This window comes from Ixodes scapularis, unplaced genomic scaffold, assembly GCF_016920785.2.
Source record: "Ixodes scapularis isolate PalLabHiFi unplaced genomic scaffold, ASM1692078v2 PGA_scaffold4__175_contigs__length_147842914, whole genome shotgun sequence".
NCBI lineage: Eukaryota > Metazoa > Arthropoda > Arachnida > Ixodida > Ixodidae > Ixodes > Ixodes scapularis.
Genome location: NW_024609879.1, coordinates 116351652 through 116367712, shown reverse-complemented (window position 1 = coordinate 116367712; position 16061 = coordinate 116351652). Strand labels below are relative to the sequence as shown.

At 45.9% G+C, this 16061-nt stretch overlaps 1 protein-coding gene and 1 pseudogene across 1 annotated transcript; both read right to left on the bottom strand.

The window, feature by feature from the left end:
* Nucleotides 1-2055: 2055 nt before the first annotated feature.
* LOC115331023 lies at nucleotides 2056-14517 on the bottom strand. The gene is made up of 4 exons (XM_040223118.1): nucleotides 14318-14517; nucleotides 6797-7121; nucleotides 4493-4695; nucleotides 2056-2536 (listed from the first exon to the last, which is right to left on the bottom strand). Exons 1-4 carry the CDS (start codon nucleotides 14515-14517, stop codon nucleotides 2056-2058), a joined length of 1209 nt encoding a protein of 402 aa, XP_040079052.1.
* A 624-nt stretch (nucleotides 14518-15141) lies between these two features.
* Nucleotides 15142-16061, bottom strand: LOC115320186 (annotated as a pseudogene).

Here is a 16061-nt window from a genome sequence, read left to right as displayed (position 1 = left end):
ATTGTACTTGGAAATGTTCCCGCAGGTTGACCCAACTACTGACGAGTGAAAATGGGAAGTTTTAGTAGACTGTACAACTGCTAGCCTCCAGTACTGTGTAAACGATGACCACTGGCTTGGACAGAATTCACAATGCTTGCATATAAGTGAATGAACCTTTGATCCTTTCAGCTGTGTTTTGCATAATGTTTTTCTATCCAACACACCAACAATTCTCAGAGCCACTGCACGGGGCAACTTACCCCGCTAACACATGATTTTGTACTTCGGGAAGCGTTCATATGCTCGCATCTTACAGGTGTCATTTATGTGCCTATGGTAAAGCTGATTTACCGTGATTCTGCGTCAGATACTCATTTCAGAATGCTGTTTCGAGTTCTAGCGCCCAATTGTACCGTTCCAATTGTTCAAGATCGGCTTTTCTCGTATAAGAGAGTTCAATTGAATAAACCAATGTCATCAACCAGTTCGACTACACCGCTATTCCTGCAATGCATTGTGGGATCAGCAGTCTTTCTGCCCATGCAACAACCTTGTTGGCTCTTCGTACAGAGCAAGAGAGGGTAGAGCCGTCATGTTCTGCCGCCTTCCTCCTGTGAACTAAATTGGGTGGTGTCGTGCATGCAGCAAGCGGTTGATCAGATTAATTTATTTGTATTGAAAGGAAACATGTCCGAGACCTTTCTGCAGACGCAATTGTAGAGTTCAGGTCCGAAGTCTGGGCTAACAGTAAATTGTGTAGAAAAAAAGGCATGGAAAGTCACATTCATAAATCGATTACACCATGTATGTGTGACCTGAAGCCCCCCTTGCACAGTCTTTCAACCAAGATCAAACACTGGTTTCAGACTTTTGTTAAAATCACAAAAGTAATCCAGTTACAGCATGCAATACTAAACAAATTACAAGCATGGGTAGTGCTGCTGATGCTTTGTAAGCAACAGGTTGGTGCCTAAAAGTAATAGAGTGGGGTTTGGCTCCTGTAGCACCGGTTTGCACGACTTCGGAACTGTTTTCGTCGGAGTGAGGTTCATCCAAGGAGGAGTGAGCATTGACAGGAGATCAGGGACACTTGTATGTTTAAAAAAAATTTTATATGAAAACTGCATTCAACACAAAGAACTGATACAAAGACAACATAGAAGAGATCACACTCCTCCTCCCCCCTTCCTTCTCTTCGCCCCCCCCCCCCTCCCCCAGAAAAAAAACAAAACATCATGGTACAAGGTGACTTACAATTAGCTGAAATTTGCTTCGTATGTTTAAAAAATCTTTTACATCGAAAATGTATTCAACATAAATGAAATATACAACACAAGGACAACAGAAGAAATCACACACCCCCTAAAAAGAAACAAATTCCCAGTGTCGAAGAGATTTTTTAAGTTAATGCAATTAATGCAGGAGTGTAGGCGAGCTGGATAATCCCTGGAGAAGGGGAACAAGGGGACAAACAACAAACACAAAATCTCCAACTTTAGCTAGGTGACTGGTGCGCAGATGAAAAAATCCGCCTGGTCCTGGTATCGAACCCGGGACCTCTCCATTTCCAGTGGAGCGCTCTACCCACTGAGCCAGCCAGGAGTTAGACGTCAGTAGAGCAAACGGGTTTTAACAGCCGCCACCAGTCTTGCCACCAACAAGGGGGGTCCTACATTAAGGTTATGAAGTAATGCAATTAATGCAGGGGTGTTAATGCAGGACTCGCCCTTGTTGGTGACGAGACTGGTGGCGGCTGTTAAAACCCGTTTGCTCTACTGATGTCTAACTCCTGGTTGGCTCATTTGGTAGAGCGCTCCACTGGAAATGGAGAGGTCCCTGGTTGGAAACCAGGATCAGGCAGATTTTTTCATCCACGCACCAGTCACCTAACTATTGTTGAAGATTTTGTGTTTGTCGTCTGTCCCCTTCTCGAGGGATTATTTATCGTTTTAAGATTTTTCAAACCACTTATATGGGTAACATTGACCTCACTCCAAACCAGAAAAAATTCAGAAAAAAGTGAGTGCAATAAATGGTTCAGCTTACTCTACTCTGCAATTCAAAGCGCAGCAACTATCGTCTGCACTCCAAGTGTGGCAGCAGTTCATTAAAGTAGAAATCTTCTAACTTTTCACTCACACTCTGCCATACTTTTGCATTGAACCCCATCCTTTCAATTAGGATGAAACTTTTTCCATATACAACAAAGTCTGCCCACTGCAGCCCAGACAGCGCCATTTGTCCGAGGACTTGATAATAAAAAGGATGATCGTCCTTCAGCCTTGTGCAATCTCCACTTACTTTGGAGCAGAAGTCCGCATGGGTAAGCTCTTCAACAGTTTTGTTGTAAAGGGAATGGGAGCACTTAATTTCCACAATCCCATGAGGGGGGTCCTCCGCGGGGTCGTGCACAACTCTGTCTGGTGATGCCCCAAGCCATGGGGTTTCAGGGTCGACGAACAGCCCGCATGACTTGACTGTGACCTGGTGGCCTAGCCCTCGGAGCACATCCTCGTAACACCTTGCGGCGAGTGGCTCGTTGACAATGCCATGTCTGCAAAGTAGAAAGTTACATTGGCACCGAGGTTTACACGGTGATACAGTGTCCGCAAAACATAACGGTTTCAGCATAGTGCAGACTGCGGACGCTCCAGTAGCATAGTTGGAAGGATTAGAGCACATGACAAGTGAAGCAATCGTACGGAAAGGCTCTATGCTAGTTTGTATCTGTAACGATTGACGAGCCTTAAATTTTTAAATAAAAGCTTGCCATTTTCGTGACATCTGTGGGCGCTGAATTACAACAGTTCTTAGCTGATTTTCATTTTTAAAAAGCTTGAAAGCACACTTGAAGCTTGAGGAATGCGTTCGTTCCGGCGGAAGCGACGGCGTCGACGTTTTCTGAATGCTATTTTTTTGGCGGCTCTGTGCCACCTGGTCTCCTTCAGTTTGTTTTTTCGTTGCTGTTGATAGAAATTTTGCTGTCACCTGTATGTATAAGGACATTCTGTCTTGTTTGTGCGAGCACTGTTACGTTGCGCCACACACTCGGTTTCGGATACATAGAGCTTGCCGATACTGACGCTTCTGTCTAATGTAAGAAGCTGCAAGTGTGGTTCGGCAGTTGCTGGCGGATATCCGCACAGCTTTCATCACCTTCCCCCCCCCCCCCCCCTCCCCAAATAATCAAGCCCTAACGAGTACCTCGCCAAAGGAATTTGCCACATCACGACTTCTCCTTGAAGGAGAAGACATGTATTAGAGGATGGGCATGCTGTGCCATGCAGTGCCATAAGTAACGCTTACAGCGCCTGCACTTTTGTCGGTTTTGCGCTGCTCTCGTTAGCGTGAAACACCAACCCACCACAAACTCTGGATCGTGCTAAAAGGAAGGACGGTATCAGTCGCATCATGTTTGTACTATGCAGGGCATGCATTCAGAGAAGTGACCTGCCTTTGCTTCTACCGTTTGGACAATTTCCTGAATTAAGCATACCCTGCATTAAAAACCACGCTAGGACATTGCGAACACCAGTTCAGTATTTGTTTTATTTCGAGATGTAGCTGATCTCAAGCACGTGGAGTGCACAAACATTTTATTAGGAAAGGTAATGAAAATCATTTTCGAAATAATGCTCGCTGGGGATGATTCTTCAATTTACCGTGTTCAAATAAAACCTTTGAAAACATTTTAAGGGGACGAACTAAAGAGGTTACCCCACTTACATGTCTGTGCCTAGATATCACAAAACAGAAAGATTTTCCTCACTACGATTCCCCTTTAACACAGCATCTTGTGTGCTGGGGAATACTGTGACTGTGTACTTATAGGAAAGAAAAGGTAATGCTTGGCTTGTGGCTGATGGTAGATGCGGCTTGGCATCACAACGAATAATTGGGCTAATTGGTATCATAGTACAAACGGAAAAGCGCAAAAATAGTGAAAATTGACTTAGAGACGGAACGTGAAGCCCTTTGTTTGCACTCGTTATTTTTTTTCGCTTTCCCAATCACAGGGAGCATTTATTAACGAGCTATTCTAGGTCACATTTTCGAACCGAAATAGTAACACTTCGATAAATAAACAACTCGGGAATGGGATTCACGCTGGTCAACTAAGTGATTGTTGAGCTGATTTTAATGCGCCAGAGCCTCGCCTTCCGCCACTTTGACGGCTCGCTTGCCGCTGTTTTGAAGGCCTATGCGTCACCTCTACAATGCTTACGGTAGACCACTATCTCGGCACTTTGACACTGCATTGGGATTTGCGGGTTTGATGCACTACCGGTGCTGCGACAAAATGTGTCAAGCAACCCAAAGCGTCCGAAGCGCAGCTCAATCGACAGACTATGCTACAAACGATAGCTAAGAAAGCGCCACCTACAGTTCACACATGTCACCAATAAGGTCATCACCCGGAAAACTAATAGAGTAAAAAATTAGAAAGAATTAGGTCAATGCTCCTCTGTAAATTTAGGTCCCCTCAACCATAAGTTTTTGAACACCTCACCTCACAGCAGGGACCTTAGAGATGTCTCTTGAGACAGTGAGAGCGTCTAGTCCCTTCTCAGTCCACTTGACCTTTCCAAAAGCTGCACCAAAATGTGAAGCTGTCAAACGCAGTTTGCGCTCTTTGCGCCATGTTGGGCTCCTCGACTGCTGCCTCGTGTTCCTTTCCAGGTCCCTGGCTTCCTCCGGTGTTAAGCATAGGCCCTAAAATATACAGAAAAAAAAAATATAACACTGATGAGAAAGACCAGAGAGCTTTTATGTGCCATGTTTTAAAGCGATAGCTTTTTGGGTGACACTTAGCAGGAATTTCGGTGTCAGCGTTTGTTGTTTTTTGCAATCGCACTGGGGATAGAAAAACCATTCGTGTTCCCTCATGGTGTGAGGCGAGAAGTCGGGAGTTCCCATTGATTGCATAAAGAGGAAAGAGAGGAGAGCCCTTGTGTGAAATGACCGTTTTCCCCGCCGTCTGGTACCAAAAACTTGAAAAAAGTTTTAGTCGCATTATACACCAACTCATGTTTAAAAACAAACCAGAGCGCCCCTAGCGGACGCCACCGGCGCCGTGCATGCGCTATGGGGGTGTGGGCAAGAAGCTCGCCGTCGCCCATAAACAAACCATTGAAATGCAATGTTGTCGGCGTTGATGTGAATCCCCCTGCCCTTTTTCGCGTTCGAATTGTTGATTCTACGTCTTCCTGGCGATGTCTGACTATCTTTAGCGGCGTCAGTGAAATTACCGAGGCTCATTACACCGCAAAACTTTGCGTGAATGATGTGACATGTGGCGATTCATTCCGTGTGGACACCGCAGTATGTACGCTAAAGCCTGATTCGCATGTCGAGATTTCGTTCGCAATTTTCAGTCGCGATGCCGCTCGGGCTGCAAAAGCGTGAACCGTACCTGAGATGGTTGACGTCGATACTGAAAACCATGAGCAGAATCGGACCAAGTGAAGTAGGCATAACAGGTCAGTGATGGTCACTGGTAACTATGATCAACATCCCCTTGTATCTACCGTTTACATCGAGCCTGCTTACCAACCTTCAAATTTAACTCTTTTGAGGCCTGCACTTACTTCTTATCGCAAGTACCGGGCCAATATTTGGTCTATGGCCGGCGTCGTCTAGGAGAGCAGATGACAAGCAGAAACGTTTGAAAGAGCAGACGACAGTTCGAACGATCAGGCGGCCGCTTGAACTTGAAGACGCACTGAACATAGTCTGCAGGTGATCCGCACAACTTGACGGTTTTCTGGCGTTCATGTTGGAACAAAACAAATAAATCTGATGACCACAAGTATCCGTGAATTCAAGCCAAAGTGCTCCCGCCCAAGCAATCGTTGTTCGGCGGCGTCTGCTTTTCCCTTTTCACGGCACATATCCAGATTCTCGGACGAACAGAGCACGTGAAAACTGACCTTCAGACTTTTCTCAACACTTTTGGTACGGCCCCAGACGAGAAGGCAGGTTTTTGTCTGGTTCCTTTTAAAACGACGCAGGAATACAGGTCTGGCATGGGGACTTCTGCCCACAGCCCCATCCGGAAGTGCGACTGTCGCGCCACCACCGCGCCGTGACGTAACAGAGATGAATTTGTGTATATGGAATTCCACTTTGGCAGCGTCCAGTTGCTACGCGTAATGTTGGGGTATTTTAGAAACTTTCACCCCGTTTGATTTCAATATAAATTCTTTCTACTTGTCGAACCCAACCGAAAACGTTAAGGATGTTCTGCCTGAACTCGTTGACTTGCAGCTGCCGCCTTGCATGTAGAGCTTCGCCTCATTTCTTTCCATGTGTCCCCCTCTCCAATCACCGCTGACCGTTAACATTACCCGCTCCCTTCACGGCTCAACAATACCGTGCTACGGCTACCGGTCTTACTTTTTTGCACACTGTGGGCAAAAAAGGTGCCCTTTCTTTAGGAGCAGTCAAATTGGACAAATTTAGCAGTAATTTTCACCCTGGGGATCCCCCGAACTAAAAAATAGAACAGTGGTAACTGGGTTTGTCCTGGACCTCTCTTTCAGTAGTAGGTCCCCTTGCATCTGCCGGTAGGGCTTGAATGTGATGCAAAGCTTGGTTGCGCAACGTGGCCCTTTAAAACCCTTTAAAAGAAGCCCAATGGCTATTGGTAACATGCATTCCAAGAGAAAATATAGAAAACAATAGGTGGAAAACCCAAATGGCAGCCAGAAATGTGCATCCGTATAGCTCCCGTGCATTCTAAGCAATGGTAGATGGTAGGGCTGCACTACAAGGTGTGAATACAGCCTTCTGCCCTGATGGCATGCCTGCTTACCTCCAAAATCTCGTTGCCCAGAAAGGGAATGGGGATCTCCCACAATCCACTGATCGAGAAGAATGTACAGTCTTTCGGGGGAGCATACGAGAAACTTTTGTGCTGCCCTATGTTTGTTACAACTGAAAGTCCATGCGGGATGATGGGTTGCTGGTAGGACAGCGGTGATCTGGCCAGTGCAGGGCCAAACCTCGTGTCTTTCACTGTGCTGTCCGTCACCAGTAGCAAAGCCTTGCCGAAGTCGGTGCAGGTGCCTATGGTAGCGAGCGCTTCAGCAAAGCTCCTGTTGGCGGCATTTTGCTGGCACTGGCTTCTTGGTGAGATCCTGCTCTCATACAGACGAGATGTCAGCGGGGTATCCAGCCCGCCCTCCCTCACGCTTCTCCAGTTCACCGACTGAATCGAGGTACCCTGGATGTGGGGCCCTCGGGGGACCCTCCACTGTTGTGGCAGGTCGGTGCAGCTCAGCTCCGCTGGTGCCTCGCTGAAGCCTTTTGACTGCAGGAGTGCGACCGTCCGAAGGAGGGCCATCAGATGATTACATGCCACACCTCCTGCAGGGCATTCACAATGGCCCTCCAACAACTAGCCTTGCACCCCAACTGCCGCCATCACAGTGTACGGATCCTGGGTCTTCTTCTTGCTTCGGAAGCAGGAGCCCTTAATGAAAAAACTTCCTGCACTGAATGGGATAAAAAAAAAATTGTACACCGGTTTTACACTTTAAACAGCTGTACATATTTTCTTTGCAAATAAAAACCAATTTCACCACATTTCTTTTTTTTTTTTTTTGCAATGTCACATTTCTAGTGGGTTCAAACAAACGTGGTACGTTTACAAACGCCGTGAAATAAACCCAATACATCAGTGGTTCTGGAAAGTCTACTCTGTAGCATTGTGAGAAATGCCACAACCCGCTTAACTTCTTAGTCGTCAAAAGGCTACCGAGGAAGGAATTTAAAATGCTGCCTGCCACCCACCCCTACAACCTTTTCTGCTGTTCTGTACGATTCGCGATTGCGATTTCTTAAACACTCAAGGTTGTGACTCGTGAGGAACCTTTTGCAGTTACTGATACGCGGTCGTAAGTTTATTGGAGGGGTACGAAAAACGAAACGAGCGAGTTCTCGGCTGTCACCGAACGACAAGCTCACGACGGGGGCAGCGTACCGGGTCGTTCGGAGTGGCCACGCTAAAAGCGCGATCACTATGATTAACTGTATTAAAATTATGGAATGTTACTAAAAAAAATTACTACAAAACAAGAAAGAACTTGCCTTTTCCTTGAGTGGTTAGCCCTTATCGATGCGGGGACCACGTGAGCTTCGACGAAGAAGTTCTTCGCTCCATACACCGGTCTGTGCCTGACCGACTCCTGTAGAAGGTCTCCACCTCTCTGTCACTTATGTGTGGCAGTGTCGATAGGTCATTACACCAACAGGTGATTGGGAAAACACTCGCACAAGCCATAGCTGAAAACGGTACGGCGGCTACGCTGCACGCCAACCGGCCGAACTAGTCGAACCCTGCGTAATGGCGGCGATCACCCAATGTTGCTAGATGTTTTACTATTCCAGCTAAACTTTTTTTAGTGTTGCCAAAATTCCGAAAGGGGTCTATAACGCGCTCACGCTATTAGGGAGTTTTAGTAGATCGTTTTTCTCCTCCGCTACGGTATCCCCGAAGAAAACGCCGCAGCTGCGCATGCGCGCCACCAGCTTTCTCTGCATAGTTCAAGGTCTTGTGGCGGATTACGGAGCGCTATCCGGGTGCTTAGTGGGCTGCGGAAACGGTCTACGAACACGGGAAATCTTTTCTTTCTGTTTTTGTTTGCGCCGGGTATCCCATGACGCATCGCGCTCTCCGTTCGCTTCTCTTCGAGCGCTTGTTCGAGTGCACCGTTTCGAACGAAAAATATAGCCAGTCGTTCAAAATCCAAACAGGCGGTTATCATTTACGGTTATTGTCCGCCATGCTTGACTCATTTCCGAACGAAATTTGAATATTTCAAAGTAGTTGAAAGTAAGGTAAATTCAAGAGATAGTGCCAAGAAAATGTTAATTATCATGTACAATAAAAAAACAACCACAGAGGTTTGAAGACTGATAGGTATAAATTTAAGGGGGAAAGAATTATAGCAGGTGCAGCTCTCAAGAAAAAAAAATAATGTTATAGTAATGCTATATGTAGCAAGGCTGTTAAATAAAAACACGCATAAAAAGTGCGTGTAAAAAACATAATTAAAAAATCGAGACGACCTTTTTTTTAAAAAAAATGGTCACAGGTCATTATGCCAAAAATCGGCCTCAGGCAACTCGTTTCACTGACTAATTTTTTTGGTAAAAATTGAATATCTATTACAACCTGCTCGACATAATTTTGTTTTATCTTCCTCGAACGATCCATACGACTTGGGACACAGGTTGGTGATTTGAAGTACTTACATTTGTCAATCGCAACACTAAGATGTCATGCGCAAGTGACAACCACAGGTTTAAAGATTGACAGATGAAAACATGGGAAGTGTTAAATAAAATGCGAAAATGGTGAAGTTGAAAGATTGGTGGATAAAGCTAGGGAAAGCGCAAATATCGCAGGCGACAAAATAGAGTATAAAATATTGGTAAAGACAACGAACGTGTTATATGTCATGCACAGGGTAGAAATCATACATAATAAACGTTTTGTGAATAAGCCCAAGGAATTTGTTGAATATTACACGCAAGGGATAAAGCAGGAATTGAAGAATTGTAAGATAAAGCCCAAGAAAGTGTTTAATATCACACGCGATGAATAAAGCAGAGGCAAGACGATTCTTAGATAAAGCCAAACAAAAGTGGTTATTGTCACACGCAAGAAATAAAAAACGTTGGCTGAATGATTGGCACATAAATCAAAGGAAAGTTGAAAATCACTCGCAAGCGAGATAGCAGATGCTGAAAGATCGGTAAATGAAGTCAAGGGAAGTGGTTGGTATCAAATCAAAAAGTAGCTCTAGATGAGCAAAGAAAGACTATTTAGCTGCTTTTGAAAAGTCTTCTGTTCTTTTTTCTACGACTTCAAAGTTTCCCACTTTTTCCCCTCACCACAGACTCAAGTTTTAACCATCATGATTAACTATCACCAGATCGCCTGCGCAATCAATTTCTTTCCATAATTATTCAGGTTGTGAGGGACGTGGGCTTGTTGGATCAAGCTATCACACTGTAAAATTAAAATTCCTAGCCTTCATCGACCCAACCAGTCCTTGGTCTGTACACGTGCCTAACTCGAACAAAAACGCAGTTGTATTTGTTCTTTTCCTTTGAAACAAGAGTCGATCCAGTTCACTCTATTTTCCCCCAGAAGAACAGGTTTTTCTTTTTTTTTTATATTTAATTGAGACATCGATTTTTAATTTTTTTTTCTTTCCCTCTTGTTCTCCTTTCATCACGCCTTTTCCGCTAAAGTTTTAACGTTCGCCACAAATAGCCCATTTCCTCGCAGCTTCACTCGACTTGGGAGCATCAAGAGGCAGACTTCGGACATGTAAGGAAGCAACATCATCGGTGGGAAAAAAAGAAAGAAAATGTAAGTACCTGACATACTTGTTAAGGCAAAAAATGTTTCGTAACAAACTGCTTCCAATCTTTTCACTGCAACGGACTAATTCCTCGCAATGTACTCACTCGATCCACTCGTCGTTTTCTTTGTGGGGCGTTCCCGAGAAAGGAGAACCGCGTTTCTCGGCCCGCGTAAATTATTCATCGCAATGACCTCAAACTCCCTGAGAATGGGACGCGAGCGTTTGGGAGTAGAAGGCCAAAGTTTGAGAACACGACGTTAGCTCTTCCAGCATAAGTGTGGGGTGAAACGGCGCTTCAAATGAGACCTTCCGAATGCGCGCTCAGTACAGTTTGACTCACTTTTGCTAGCAGATGTGTCGTCCTATTATTTTTTCTGGTATCACTTCAAGCGTCAATAGACATGTATTCCACAAGGGGCCGGGAAACTGAGGGAAATGAGGAGACTAGAACGCGCGGGGACTTTAGAAAGCCGAGCTCTGGTTGGAATGATTGGTGGGTAGACCTAAAGCTAGCAACCTTTGTCTTCACTGCACTCGTCGATCGTCGCGTTAGAACGCGGAATGCCGGCATCTAACGTGTGGCTTTTGCATTCGTACGTTTTCGACGAGTGCAGGGAGACAATGGTAGCCTTTGTCTCCACTGCACAGGTCGAACGCGTCAAGGGCTGTTGGAAGAGGACTCTTCAAGAACAGGTAAAGCGACACTGATCCGCCATACGAAATGTGGCTCTCCGCTTCCGACCGTTTTTATTTTTTTCTTCTCTCTTAATAAAAAACAAAAACAAAAGTGTTTTTTTTTTTGTTTTTGTTTTCTTGTTAAAATTCTTTTTTTTTCTTTTTTTTCTTTTTACTGAGGTTTAGGGTATGTTTATCACGTGGGTACGGATATCACGCTCTCGGTTGGCCGTTGGCGATCAGTCAGTCGCTCAAGGCTTCCGCTGCATTTTCCGATTTCGAAAACGGGAAAGGGAAGGGCGCGGCAAAACCAATGGAAAGGCAACATAGACGTCATTGGCAGCTGGCGTGTAACTTCAAGCCTGAAAGCACCACCCTAGCAAAAAAACAAACTTATATGTATACGAAATTGCTTTTTTCAATAAACGCATATGACCAAATATAAGTGCATACAATAGCCATATAAGAACCATATACGATTATATAAGAAGTTATAAGAAACTGATAAGAAGTCTCTTTAAAGGGACACTGACAGGGTGTTTATGCTGGCCGAGGTTTTTAGTAGTATATGACATATGAGAGACCAACTACCCAGAACACAATTTGCGACTCGAAATTCGGTTTCTTTTCGCCCGAAAACCGCCGATCAAGAACTGGCCGGTTCGAGTCTCGCTCACTCTCTTTTCCGTGGTCACGGGCCGTTTTCTAAGGTATCGATGCGACCACCAAATTTAATCAAGTCGTTGGTCACTGAAGGAACACACTCAATATTAAAAATAGAAAAAAAATATGAAGCCCATTTTTTTGTGGCTTCTAAAAAGCTGCAAATACGATGATTGAAAAAAAAAGTTCCACAGACAACCGGAAGCATTCTGTGAGTGCGTTCTTTCGCGTATCGTAGGACTCGCGGGGACGGCGATGGCAGCGGACGACGGGCGTGGGACTTCTATTTCAGTCGTTCGCGGCACCGGCGAATTCTGTCTCCCTTTTAAAGAGAAATTTGGGACTGATTAAAACAATTGGTATTCATCCCGTACGACACGCCCGACCACCAAGCCGATTTGCATGAAGACGTCGCCGAGCCGTCGCTCCCATCTCGTGGCTAAACACATCGCTCGCGCAAACGTGAAGCACCACGTGTCTACTTCGACTTGAATATGCACGCGTACGATTTCTTTACTAGGTGCGAATGTCGCCAATGCGTGGTGCTTCCCGATTTCGGCCCGGGAGCGCTTTTGCTGGAAGAAAATCGGCAGCAAACTTTCCAACTTTTTAGTCTACCGACCGGCTGAAATATTACTAAGGAAAGAGATTCGCCAAAAAAGAGATGTTCGATTAGCTCAGTGGGAAAGACGTCCGCTTCACACGCGGTAGGACCGGGTTCGACTCCCCGTGAAACTTCCTTTTTTTTTATTCAAACATTTTTCTATGTCTACTTTTTTCTTTTTTTTTACAATTATCACTGAAGAAAAAAACATATTGTGAACGACACGTCGCTGAATTAAATGGTAGGGGATTTCCTTTTTGACACCTGCGAACTCAATGTAATCACTTTCCACAAAATGCAAGTGACATATAAATCAGGTAGCGTCCGCTTTCCGAGGTGCCCGTAAATGTTCTACAGGAATTGCAGCCAGCCATTGGTCCCGATCCCGTTGATCTTTCGGAAACTCTGTAGCACAATGCCACTTTTTTTCGGACGCAGGACATGTGAGCCAGCTCTTCACGCAACATCTTGGGTGTATTCTTTTCAAAGCCGATCACGGAAATTCACCACGGGCACTCACTACAGTAGTGTATTACGATACACGATTGAGCCGGAAGTAAACAAAATCTGGTCACGTACACGGAAGTAAACAAATTCCGCGCACGTACTCGGCACATGCCTTGGTTTCATCCTGTATCATCCTCCCACATGACCATGACATCACATTCCCATGCCAGCGCCCCGTTTCCACGCCCTCTCCCAGGAGGGCGGGGCCAAATCCAATCCAACCAATCACAGCGCAGTGGGGCGGGGCCCTTTCTCTCCCATCCCATTGACCAATCGGAGCTCATCGAGGTCCCGCCCTCTGGTGACGTACGCGGCACGTGCCTCGTACGTAATACCAGGAGTTAACAACACCTGGTATTACGCACGTGCCTCCTGGTATTGCGCACGTGCACGGGATGTTAACCACGTGATTTTCCCCGGCTTTGAGTTGTGTCCGACAGAGGGCGTTCACGTGATGTCATCAGGGTTGGTGTTGCATCCGACAGAGGGCGCCGCGCTGCGGTCACATGACGGTAACGTGGGATGTCATCAGCACGGATCCCATCACGTGATTCTAACCACGTGATCTCACACAGGGTTCGAGTTGCGTCCGACAGAGGGCGCTCACGTGATGTCACACAGGGTTCGTGTTTCATCCGATAGAGGGCGCTGCGCCGCGGTCACATGATGGTCACGTGACATTATTCGAATCGCTGCGCGGTAAATGCCCCTTTCATTCGATAAGAAAGGCTCCGCGGCCGACTGGGACTTGACCGCTCTCTACCTTCAGCTCAGAGGTCCAACACTCTACCCCCTGAGCTACGAGCACACTGCCTCGTAGAGGGCTTAACTCTTCGTAGTTGTCCGTGTGTGCAATTCAGATCACGTGATTCCCCGCGCGCTACTTGAATTTTGTAATGCGGTTAAAACAACAGGATGCGTCGTTATCGCAGGTCATGTGTCCATGGTCGTGTGACGTTGATCGTCTTGGTTCGTCACCACGGCTCCTATCATGTGATGTTAACCACGTGATTTTCCCCGGGTTCGAGTTGTGTCCGACAGAGGGCGCTCACGTGATGTCATCAGGGTTGGTGTTGCATCCGACAGAGGGCACTGCGCTGCGGTCACATGACGGTCACGTGGGATGTCATCAGCACGGATCCCATCACGTGATTCTAACCACGTGATCTCACACAGGGTTCGAGTTGCGTCCGACAGAGGGCGCTCACGTGATGTTACACAGGGTTCGTGTTTCATCCGATTGAGGGCGCGCTAAGTGGAGATCGCATCTCATATTCTCGATTTCGCGCGTGCACAGTTTAAATCCGGGCTTTAGGCGTATGAGTTGACATCTCGGTTCATAGATGGCGCACGTCTTTTTTGCTAAACGTCTTTGTTGTTAGGGCATGAGCGACATCTTGCAGCGTGGGTCTGACCTTGCGCCATCTGTTGCTAAAAAGTTAAATTGTGCGCGCTCCTAAGGTGTGTTCATCCGTATTTTCGCGCGTGCGCAATGCGTCTGACTTGCCGAATCCGTTTGTAGATGGCGCGCACCTGAATCCCTTGGCTGGCGTGAACTTTTACCATTATCACGCGATATCTCTCGATAATGTTACCGGCAGCTTTGTAGATGTCGACAACTCTCGCGCTCACGTCATCTCTCGCTAATTTTAGCTGTCTGCTGTACCGAGCAACGTGAGATATGAACCGGAGCATGGTCGCATCCATACGGACCAAAGACGAGACAGATATGGTGTTTCACTTTTTTTTATTTTCATTCGCTCTAAAAAAAAGAAGAAAAACAAAAAACACACGCACACATATAAATACAAATGTGGCTTTTAAATTTACTCTACGCGACAAAGAAACCACTGGAAACACTTTGCACAAAAATATGCAACACAAGCAATAACGCGAAAAAAAAAAAGTTGTCGAATAGCAATGCAAAAAATATTTACAAGGTCAGGACGTGGATGAGGAGGCTGATCGCTCGCTTCCTAAAACGCTCTTATGGCCAAAAGGAAGCGTCGTAATCCCATCGCTGCAAATGTATCGCTTGTTGTCGAACGGGTTCAGAGCAATCTTTTCGACCGCGATGCTTTTGTTCTCGTTAAGTTTTCGAGCAATCAAATGCTGCGTCACTCTGTGCAAAGTTTCCGTCTCTAGAGCGTGCTTGTACAGTTCGTACGTCAACTTGCGAGACTCGGATTTCTTTACTCCCTTGGCTCTTACGCAACACGTGTTGCTGCTTGTTTTGAAGCTGTATAGCTTTGGTTTCAAGCAACAAAAAGCCACCAAGTGAGTGGTCGGATATTCGTTTCTTAACACGCCGAGCTTCATTTTGTTTTCGGTTTAAAAGAGTTTGTGACTCTCTGGATATCCAGATGTATCCAAGCATGCGTCTCGGAGTTGCAGGAGTTTGTCGTCTACGTCTGATCCCTGAAGGTGTAGGAAGAAGGAATCCATGTCGCAGTAAAGAGCCCTCGCTGAGGGGATCGCACGACAAAGTTGATTACAAAAAAAGTCGTACATTACTATTTTTGATATCTCAAGAATCGAGAACCCTGCGTAGAGTGGTTGCTTGAGTTTGATCACTTTCGGAGCAAACTGGAAAATTATGACCTGCGAGCTAAGTGCTCGAAACTGTGTCAGGTTCGGTTTCTGAAGCATTTTTCAGTATGTCGTCCTCTTTAACACATAGTTTAATGTGTCCATGTTTACGTGCATTCTCGATCGTCTTGCCATATATGCTGTTCATGAACAGTGTGGAAAGATTCTTCTGGAAGGAGTTGGTTGCTTGCTGTCTCAGCTGGTGGTTAAAATCGATAAACTCCTTCAAGAACGCTCGCTGTGAGAATTTTAGGACTCGGTGAATTTCGGTGACTTCTAGTTCTAACTGGATGTAAGTTTCAAAATCCGGTAGTGCAAAACATATTTTGTTTTGTCGTGAAGTGTGAGCAACAGCTTCGTAGTGGATTCCTCTTTGGGCATTTCAAACTTGTCAATCAGACTTTTTTGATAGTCGGATAACCAATCGTAGGGAACGCTTTGCTTCACCGGGGCCAAGGGAAAGCCAGAATGAGTATCATGCAAGTCAGGAGGATACCTGAGGTCTACCTCCAGAATGTAACCCGTCGGAGCGTCATCTGGAACGTCATCAATTTTCAGGCAGGCAATCTCGTCTTTCGTCATCCACTCAAAGTCCGACACTGGCAGGGCTTCTCTCATTGTCGCCGCATACAGACCGTTGACGTCCAAGTCCAAAATCTGAG